Consider the following 11553-nt stretch of genomic DNA (forward strand, 5'->3'; position numbering starts at 1 on the left):
TTTATTTTGCAAAGGATGAAATTAAGACTTGAGGAACTTAAGCACATATTAAATGGCAGAGCCAGTATTCAAACCTAGTCTAAGAGCTCCACAGATGCTACTATACTTTTCCTAATTCAATATATTAATAAAACCAGAATTCTGTAAGTAACAAACAGGGATACAATTATTTATCACTTCTAAACTAACATTGTTTTGTGGTTATGAACTCAAAGGATTCACAGAAATTTAAACCACTTTGTTTAAATTGATGAGAAAGATAAGTTTCTATATAGATAGCTATTTATTGACATGGTATGGCATTTTGAATTTGGAGTTTCTTTTAAAATTAATGTTTTGCTATGTTTATTTTATGTTGTTTTGAGCACAACTCTGTTACCTCACTGTTTCATTTACTTCAGTCTGCATTATAGCGAAATGAGAAGAAATAAAGCAGTTCTGCAACCAAGTCTGGCCTGAAAGTATGAGGCAAAACAAAGGGTAAAGGTCTCTCCTGTGTCTAACTGATAATGATTCTATTCATTGTCTTTCAAAATGGAAAAGGGATAAAATCTAGTAGATGAATACATATGAATTACCTCTAGAGCAAACTGGGCAGCTAAACTTAGAAGCATGGTAGGTGAATCTCTCTCTGCAACTAGAGCATTATCTTCTGACTCTTCATCTGTTAATACATTCTCTAAAGTAATTATTGCCTGCAAAGCTGAAAAACAAGAAAACAATTACAAAATGATATACTCTAATAAAAGAAATTACATATCTATGGTTAATTATGCCACAATGAATTTGGAATTTATTTTAAAACATTAATATCTTTAAAATATTAGTATTCTTAAAGTAATGTGAGTTGATAAACTTTCAAGGAGGACTCGAACACCAGAAAAATGCCCAACTGGGCAACTGCACTTCTGTGAATTTATCTTATGGATATATTTGCAAAAGTAAACAAATATATATAAGGATGTTCATCCAGCATTGTTTGTAAGAGTAAAATATGAAATCAGCCTAAATTCCATCATAATGAATGGGCTAAACACACTTTGGTACATCCATAATTTGAAATATAATACAGAATAAAATAAAAAATTGAGTAGCTGTGTGTTGTATTCCATTATATTCTTAAAGGTGGAATACGACAAGTTAAATGTGTGTACTATAGACAAATAAATATTTGTTCAAATTAGTAATCAAAAGAGATAAATGTAAACATAAAATACAATTAATCCAAAATAAAGCAGAAAAAAGGAAAAAGAACAAATGGGACAAACAGAAGATAATTAATAAGATGCTAAATTTAAATATAAGTGTATCAATAACTATGCTAAATATAAATGACCAAATGACGAATTAAAAGGCAGAGATAGTAAGACTGAAAACAAAACAAAACACAACTTTTAAATATATGCCCCCTACAAGAAATACACTTGAAATATAAAAACAAAATTGATTGAAAGAAGAGGATGAGATAATATACACTAAAGTGAAGGTAATCAAAAGAAAGTTGGAGTGGCTATATTAATATCAGATAAAGTGAATTTCAGAGCAAAGAATATTATTGGCAATAAAAGGTTATTTCAAGACAATAAAGGAATCAGTTTATCATGAGGACATAACTCTAGATGCTTATGCACCCAATAAAATTTCAAAATATAAGAAGCAAAAGCTGGTAGAACTGCAAGAAGAAATGAACAAATCCACAGTTATAGTCAAAGATTTCAATATCCTCTCTCAATAACTGATAGCACAGAAAATCAGCAAGGATTCAGTACACTTAACACTAAATCAACTTGATGTGACTAACATTTATAACACACTCAACCCGACACCAGCAAAATGTACATTCCTCTCAAGTGCACATGAAATATTTACCAAGAAAAACAATATTCTGGGCCCTAGAACAAGTCTCAATATATTTAAAAGGATTAAAGTCATACAAAGTATAATATTTGACTACAATGAAATGAAATTAAAAATCAACAAAAGAATGTTCTCTGGAAAATCTGCACATATTTGGAAAATAAGTAACACATCTAACTAATCCACAAGTTTAAAAAGGAATCAAAAGTTAAATTGGAAAGTATTTTGAACTGAATTAAAATGAAAACATCACATATCAAAATTTGTGTATCGTCACTAAAGCAGTAATTAGGTGATAATTTGTAGCATTAACTGTCTAGATAGACCAGAATAAAGGTCTTAAATCAATGACCTCAGTGTTCACTTTTGGAAATAGGAAAAAGAAGAGCAAATGGAACTCAAAGAAAGCAGAAGAATGGATATGATAAAGATAAGAACGTAAATAAATTAAATAGAAATCAGATAAAAACAATAGAGGCCAAGGTAGGAGGATCGTTTGAGCCCTGGAATTTGAGACCAGCCTGGGCAACATGGTGAGACCCTATCTCTACAAAAAAATTTCAAAATGAGCTAGGTGTAGTGGCATGCACCTGTGGTCCCAGCTACTCAGGAGGATGAGGCAGGAGGATAAACTGAGCCTGGGAGGCCAAGGCTGTAGTGAGTTGTGTTTGTTTTTTTTGAGACTCTATCAAAAAAAACCAAAACCAAAACAACAACAACAACAAAACTGATAGAGAAAAATTAGTAAAACCAAAAGCTGGGTTCTTTGAGAAGATCAATAAAATTGACCTTCTACATTGATTGATCCTCTAGTTACACTGACCAGGAAGAAAAATACAGAAGACATAAATTACAAATATCAGGAATAAGAAAGGTGACACCACTGTAAGTTTTACATATGTTAAAAGGATAATATGGGGGATATTATGAACAACTTTAGGCCCATAATTTCAACAACTTAGATGGAACAAATTTTTGAAAGACACAAACCACCAAAGCTAAATCAATAAATAATAGATAACTTGAATAGCCCTGTATCTATTAAAGACATTTAATTTATAATTAAAACCTTTCCATGAAGAAAACTCCAGTGCCAGATGGCTTCACTGGTGAAATCTACCAAAAACATTTGAGGAAGAAATAATATCAATTCAACACAAACTCTTCCAGAAAACTGAAAAGGAGAATATACTTCCCAATTCATCCTATGAAGTCAGTATTACTCTGATAGCAAAAGAAAAATCATTACAGGAATATAAAACTACAGACCAATTTCATTCATGAACACAGATACACATATTCTAAACAAACCATTAGCAAATCAAATTATATAAAAAGGAGTGTACATCATGATCAAGTGGGGCTTGTTCCAGAAATACAGCATTGGTTTAACATTTGAAAATCAATTAATATAACTGACTATATTAACAAATTTTTAAAAAATTGATCATTTCAACAGATACAGAAAACCATACAACCAAATTCAACATCCATTCCTTACCCCTCCCACCACCAAATGGAACTCCCTCAACCTGATAAAGGATATCTGTGAAAAACCTACAGCTAACATATTTACTGGTAGAAGACGGAATGCTTTCCCCCTAAAATCAGGAAAAGATAAGGATGTCCATTCTCATCAGTGTTATTCAAATTTTACTGAAGAATCTAACAAGAGCAACAAAGCAAGAAAAAAATAAATTGCACCCAGATTGAAAAAGAAGTGAAATTATCTTTACTCACAGGCAACATTATTGTCTATTTAGAAAATCTGATGGGGCTGGTGCAGTAGCTCATGCCTGTAATCCCAGCACTTTGGGAGGCCGAGGTGGGAGGATTCCTTGAGGCCAGGAGTTCGAGACCAGCCTGGCCAACGTGGTGAAACCCCATTTCTACTAAAAACACAAAAAGTAGCCAGGCGTGGTGGTGCATGCCTGTAATCCCAGTTTCTTGGGAGGCTGAGGTACGAGAATCGCTTGAACCCAAGAGGTGGAGATTGCAGTGAGCTGAGATCGCGCCACCACACTCCAGCCTGGGCAACAGAACAGGTCTCGAAACAGAACAGGTCTCAAAAACAAACAAACAAAACAAAACAAAAATAAAATAAAATTTAATGGAATCTACAGGGAAGGTACTGTACTGCAACTAAGAAGTGAGTTTACCAAAGTTGTAGGATATAAGATCAATATACAAGAAATCATTTTTATTTCTACATATCACCAATATAAGCAATTGGAAACCAAAATTTTTTTTAAATGCCATTTAAGATAGCATAAAATATAGTGTACTTAGGGATAAATCTGACAAAAGATGCACAAGACAGGTACAATGAAAAGTAGAAAACATTGCTGAGAGAAATTAAAGACCTAAATAAATGGAGGCATGTAAGTTACTCATGGTTTGGAAGACTCAGCAATGTTGTTAAATGTCAGTTATCCCCAAAGCTGATCTATAGATTCAATGTAATCCCAATCAAAATTCATTTATGCAAAACTTAATGATTCCAAAATTCATATGGATATACAAAGGCCTTGGAATTGTTTTGGCTATCCAAAACAATTAGAAAAGAGAACAAAGTTGGAGTTCAAATTTATTACATAGTTACACTAATAAAGACAGTATGGGAATAGTGTAAGGATGGATCTATTAAAGTTGACTTCAAATTCATTACATACTTAAACTAATAAAGACAGTATGGGAATAGTGTAAGGATGGATGAATAGAAGAATGGAATGGAATAGAGTCCAGAAAGAGATCCACACATATATGACAACTAATTTCTGATAAAGGCACAAAGGCATTTCATCGAGAAAGAATAGTTTGTTAAACAAATGATGCTGGAACAATTGGATAGTCATGTGCAAAAAAATAAAAAAAATTTCAATCCATACCTTGAGCCAAATACAAAATTAACTAAAATGGTTCATAGACATAAATGTAAACCTAAAACTGTAAAATTTCTTGAAGAAAACATGAGACATTTTCTGTCAACTTGCACTGGGCAAAGATTTCTCAAATACAATGCCAAAAGCACAGTCCATAAAAGAAGAAAAATAAATAGGACTATGTCAAAATTTAAAACTTCTGTTCATGAAAGATGGTGTTAATAAAAAGAAAAAATCTGCAAAATACATGTCTGATAAAGAGCTTGTGTCCACTAAACATCAACAAGATGGTGGAATAGGACTTCCCAGCGCTCATTCCCCACAAGAACATCAATTTGAAAACTAGGTGAGAGATTTCAGCAGCTGGCTGTGGTACAGAAATAGAAAAGATGCATTGAAGAGTGTAGAAACAACAGCTTTTTAATACCCATGTCACCCCTCCCCCAACCCCAGGCCATAAAGCATGAAGATAGACACCCTCCACTTAGGGGAAGAAGGGGAAAGTGAGTACTGGAATTTACCTCAGACCACAACAATGGGCTGGCGGCAGTAAAACTCATCACTGGGCAGGCTCCCATGGCCCCAGACTCCAGGTCATATCCTGCAGACCCAGCTCCAGACCTGCCCGAAGGACTTGGTCTCTAGGACTGCCACATCACCAGGCCAACCCCAGCAGATTCAGGCTCCAGACTGGCCCCAGTGCTGGACCAGACCTATTATCCCCAGGCTTTGGACCTGTTCCAGTGCCATAGCAGTCCTAACAGACTCAGGCTTTAGACACAGCCTCCATCCCTAGGACGAGGCTGACATCAGTAGTTCCAGGCACCAGATTGCTGCCAGTAGGAAGCTGGATCCCCCATAGCCCCAGGCTTCAGGTCTGCCTCAGCACTAGGCCAGCCCCACAGCCCTTGTCATCAAGTCAGCACCCATGGACCCAGCCTCTAGGCTGGTCCTTGTAGATATAGGACCCAGGCCTACTCAGTGCCAGGCCAGCCCCTGCAGTCCCCAGGATCCAGGCATACTCCAGGTTTTCAGACCACCTCAGAGCTAGGTCAGCCCACACAGCCCCAGGCTGCAGGCCTGCCCCAGTACCAGGTCTGTACCACTGGCCATAGGTACGAAGCTGGCACTCATGAACACAGTCTTCACACCTGCTTGTGTCACTCCACACTCCAGTGAAGCCAGGGTCCAAGTCTGCTCCAGCAGACCAAGGGTCCAAGCCAATTCAAATACACCCTAGGGCTGGGCTGTTCCCCATGGATCAAGGCTTCAGCACTTCCCCTATGCAGCCAGGTTCCAGGACAGCTCCCGCAGCTCCAGGACCCAGGTCGGATCTCACAGACCTAGCCTCCAGGCTAGCACACACATACCCATCCTCCAGGCTGACCCCCACAGACCCAGGCCCCAGGCAGATCCCCACATTCTCACACTCTAGGCCAGCCAGTGTGTCTCCAAATAGCAATTTAGTACCCACAATCCCAGGTTTCAGGCCAGTCCTTATGGCCCGAGACTCCACATCTGCCCCAAAACCAGGCCAGCTCCAGGCTCTAGGACTGTCTCAGTGGCCCCAAGCTCCAGTAGACCCAGGGTTCCAGTCTGCTGCAGTAGGCCAAGGGTCTAGGACCACCCCATAGACCCAGGTGCCAGGCTAGCCCCCACGGACTGAGGCTCCAAAACCACTCCTACAAACCAAGGTTCCAGGCCAGCACCCATTGACCTAGGACTGAGGCCTGCCCTAGTCCTCAGGCTTGAGGCCCACCCCAGTGCCAGGCCAACCCCTACAGACTCAGGCTCCAGGCCTATCCTAGGGGACCTAGGCACAAGGGCCATTCCAGTACCTGGCTGGCTCTTGCAGATTCAGGCTCAAGGCCCACTTTAGTGTTTGGTCAGCCAATGGGGACCTAAACTTCAGGCCAGCCCCACTGGATACAGGCTCCAAACCCAATCCTTCAGACCCAATCAAGAAGTCCACCTCAGTAGATATAGGCTCCAGATCCAACCCCATGGACCTAGGCATCCAGGCCCACCTGGCTGCTAATCTAGGAACAAGGTCAGGCTGCCAAAAGACTCCAGGAGTCAGCCCACCTGTGAACCATGCAAAACAGCCTACCCATAGTTCCTTGATAGGCCAATAAAGTGCCCTCCCAGACTAAAGAGCTGTTGCACAGCAGAAGAAACCATCATCAGAATGAACAAATAAACTATAGAATGGGAGAAAATTTTTACAATCTATCCACCTGACGAAGGCCTAATATCCAGCATCTACAAGGAACTTAAGCAAATTAAAAAAAAAGAAGGCTGGGCGTGGTGGCTCACACCTGTAATCCCAGCACTTTGGGAGGCCAAGGCGGGTGGATCATGAGGTCAGGAGATTGAGACCATCCTGGCTAACATGGTGAAACCCCGTCTCTACTAAAAATACAAAAAATTAGCTGAGCATGATGGCAGGCGCCTATAAGTTCCAGTTACTCAGGAGGCTGAGGCAGGAGAATGGTGTAAATCCAGGAGGCGGAGGTTGCAGTGAGCCAAGACCATGCCACAGCACTCCAGCTTGGGCAACAGAGCAAGACTCCATCTCAAAAAAAAAAAAAGGAAGAAAACCCACTAAAAAGTGGGCAAAGGACATGAACAGACACTTCTCAAAAGAGGACATACACGTGGCCAACAAACATATGAAAAAAAGCTCAACATCACTGATAATTAGAGAAATGCAAATCAAAACCACAATGAGATACCATTTCACACCAGAGAGAAAGACTACTATTAAATAGTCAAAAAACAACAGATGCTGGCAAGGTTGTGTGTGGAGGAAAAGGAATGCTTTTACAACGTTGGTGGGAATGTAAATTAGTACTTCAACCATTGTGGAAGACAGTATGGTGACAGCAACAAAAGGGCAAATATCTGAATTATAGGAGTTCAAGAAGGAGAAGAGAGATATGAAGGGCTGGAAAACACATTTCAATCAATAGCAACAGAAAACTTTCCAAACCTGGGGAAAAGATAAATATACAGGTACAGGAAGGTCATAGGTCTCCAATAAGATTCAATCCAAGCAAGACAACACCAAGACATATTATAATCAAACTGTCAAAAATCAACATAAAAGAGAGGATCCTGAAAGTAGCAATAGAAAAGCAGCATATCACATATAAAGGAGTTCCAATAAAGCTAGGAGTGCTCTTCACAGCAGAAACATAGGCCACGAAAGAGTGGGAAGATATATTCAAAGTGCTGAAGAGAAAAAACCCTGTCAATTAATACTTTACCCAGTAAAGCTATCCTTCAGAAATGAAGGAGAGAGAAAGACTGACCAAACAAAAGCTGAGGGAGTTCATTGCCATCCAGACTTGTCTTACTAGAAACTAACAGTTAGTTTTTTTGAAAAGATAAACAAAATCACCAGGTATGGTGGCTCACACCTGTAATCCCAGCACTTTGGGAGGCTGAGGTGGGGGCTCACTTGAGGTCAGAATTTTGAGACCAGCCTGGCCAATGTAGTGAAACTCCATCTCTACTAAAAATGCAAAAATTATCCGGGCATGGTGGCATGTGCCTGTAGTCCCAGCTACTCAGGAGGCTGAGGCAGGAGAACTGCTTGAACCCGGGAGGTGGAGGTTGCAGTGAGCTGAGATGGCACCACTGCATTCCAGCCTGGGGGACAGTGACTGTCTCAAAAAACAAAATAATAATAATAATAATTAGAAAAATAACAAATGTTGGTGAGGATGTGGAGAAATTGCTGATAGGAAGGTAAAATGGCACAGCCACTAGGACAAACAGTATGAGTTCTTCAAAAAGCTTGTTATGGACTGGATGTGTCCACCCACACCCACTGCCAAATTCACACTCATTGTAATGGTATTTGGAGATAGGGCCTTTTGGAGGTCTTTAGGCCAGGAGGGTAAAGCCCTCATTAACAGGATTAGTGCCTTATCAAAGAGACCCCGGGGGAAGTCCCTTACCACGTGAGGACGCAGTGCAAAGACAGCTATCTACAAATCAGGAAGTGGTGCCTCACCAGGTATTTAATCTACCAGAGCCTTGATCTTGGACTTCACAGACTCTAGAACTTTGAGAAATAAATGTTTGTTTCTTAGGCCATGCAGTTTATGGTACTTTTGTTACAGCAGTCAGAATTAAGACAAAGCTAAACAGCACTACCATGTGACCCAGCAATTCCACTATTAGGTATAGAAAATGTGAACAAATAATGAATAAAGAGATTAAATGAATAACAAAAAATCTTCCATGTAAGAAAAGCTTAGGTTCTGATGGCATCACTGCTCTTACCAAACGTTTGAAGAACTAATACCAATCCTTCTCAAATTCTTCCAAAAAATGTAAATCATTTCACAAAATTCAACATCATTTCATGATTTTAAAAAATTCAACAAATTAGGTACATAAGGAATGTACCTCAACACAATAAAGGCCATATATGACCAATGGACAAATAACATCATACTCAGTGGTGAAAAGTTGGGAGCGTTTCCTCTAAAATAAGGAAGAAGACATGGATGCCCACTCTCACTACTTCTATTCAACATACTACTGGAAGCCCTAGTCAGAGTAATTAGGCATGAGAAAAATACAACGCATCTAAGTTGGAAAGGAAGAGTTAAATTGTCTGCTTGTAAATAACATGATCTTATATATAGAAAGCCTTACAGATGCAATGAAAAAAAATTTAGAACCAATAAGTGAATTCAATTAAGTAGCAAGATAGAAAATCAACATACACAAAGTAGTAGCATTTCTACATACTAACAACAAACTATCTGAAAAAAATATCAAGAACATGATTCCATTTACAATAGCTACAAAATATTTGGAAGCCAATTTAATGTTGAAGTGAAAGACATGTACACTAAAACTATAAAACACTGATGAAAGAAAGTGAAGAAAACACAAAGAAATGGAAAGATATCCCATGTTCACAGATTGGAAAAATATCGTTAAATGTCCATACTACCCAAGGCAATCTACAGATTCAATGCAATCCCTATTAAAATTCCAATGACACTTTTCCCAGAAATTAATTAAAAAAAATACTGAAGTTTCCATGGAAGCAAAAAGATCCTGACTAGCTAAAGCAATCTTGAGCAAAAATAACAAAGCTGAAGGCATCATACTACCTGAAGTCAAAATAAACTACAAAGCTATACTAATCAAAACAGCATGGTATTGGCCAAAAAACAGATACATAGGCCAAAGGAAGGAAATAGAGAGCCCAGAAATAAATCTGCACATTTACAGTCAATTGGTTTTCAATAAAGGTGTCAAGAACACACAATGAGAAAAGGACAGTTTCTTCAACAAATAGTGTTGGTAAAACTGGATACCCACATGCAAAAGAATAAAATTTGACCCTTTTCTCACAATATATGAAAAGCTATTAAAATAGATTAAAGATTTAAACATAAGACATGAAACGGTGGAACTACTAGAAGAAAACATAGGGGAAAAGCTCCATCACATTGGTAAACGTGAAAGTAGACACATGGGATTACATCAAACTAAAAAGCTTCTACACAGCAAAAGAAACTGTCAACAAAGTGAAGACACAATGTATGGAATGGGAGAATATATTTACAAACCAGGCATTTGCAAAGGGGTTAACATCCAAAAATATATGAAACTCAAACAATTCAATAGGAAGGAAACAATAACCTGATTTTAAAATGGGTAAACGACCTGAATAGACATTTCTCAAAAGGAGATGAGCAAGTGGTCCACAAGTATATGAAAAAATGTCTAACATCACTAATCAACAGATAAATGCAAATTAAAACCACAATGATAACATCACCCCACATCTGCTAGAATGGCTGTGATAAAAAAGACAAAAGACAACAAGTGTTGGCAAGGATGTGGAGAATAGGGAACCCTTGCATATTGTAGGTGGGAATGTAAATTAGTATAGCCATCATGGAAAGCAGTATGGAGGTTCCTCAAAAAATTAAAATAGAACTATCATATGATCCAACAGTCCCACTACATGGTAGAATATCCAAAAAAAAAAAAGTGAAATCCATATGTCAAAGAGGTATCTACACTCCCATATTCACTGCAGCATTATTCACAATAGCCACGCTATGGAATCAACTTAACTCTACATCAGTGGAAAACGGGTAAAGAAAATGCGGTGTGTATATATACACAATGGAATACTATTCAGCCTCAATAAAAGGAAGAAATCCTGTCATTTACGAAAAAAAAGTATGGACCTTGAAGACATTATATTAAGTGAAATAAGCCAGGCACAAAAAAATAAATACCACACGATCTCATATGTGAAATCTAAAAAGTTGACGTCATAGAAGCAGAATAGAATGGTCATAGAAGCAAAGTAGAATGGTGGTTACCCAGGGACTAAGGCGTCAGGGAGATTAGGGAGATGGTGAAAGAATACAGAATTTCAGTTGAGTAGAAGGAAAAAGTTCAAGAGATCTATTGTACAACATGGTGACTAGAGATCATAACAATGTATTCTGTTCTTAAAAATCACTGAGAGTTTAAGTGTTCTCACCACAAAAAATGCTAAGTATGTGAGGTAGGGTTGGGTGTGATGGCTCACGCCTGTAATCCTAGCACTTTGGGAGGCTGAAGCAGGAGGATTGCTTGAGCCCAGGAGTTTGAGGCCAGCCTGGGCAACATAATGAGACTCTATCTGTACAAAAAAGAAAAAAAGATGAGGTGGAGGATCACTTGAGCCTTGGAGGTCAAGGCTGCAATGAGCCGTGATCATTCCATTGCGTTTCCACTTGGGTGACAGAGTAAGATCTTGCTTCAAAAAAAAAAAAAAAAAAAA

At 38.4% G+C, this 11553-nt stretch overlaps 1 protein-coding gene across 1 annotated transcript in view; it reads right to left on the reverse strand.

Moving 5' to 3' along the window:
• The window catches only part of LOC108512568 (testis-expressed sequence 11 protein-like), a gene marked incomplete at both ends in the record, with an annotated part of 69830 nt that overhangs the window by 22497 nt on the left and 35780 nt on the right, over positions 1-11553 (reverse strand). Inside the window, one exon of the mRNA XM_017847850.1 lies at positions 579-703. Within this exon, the coding sequence (XP_017703339.1) occupies positions 579-703 (125 nt within the window). The remainder of the gene's footprint in view (positions 1-578; positions 704-11553) is intronic.

The sequence above is a fragment of the Rhinopithecus bieti genome, unplaced genomic scaffold, assembly GCF_001698545.2.
Source record: "Rhinopithecus bieti isolate Rb0 unplaced genomic scaffold, ASM169854v2 scaffold_31047, whole genome shotgun sequence".
NCBI classification, from domain to species: Eukaryota; Metazoa; Chordata; class Mammalia; order Primates; family Cercopithecidae; genus Rhinopithecus; species Rhinopithecus bieti.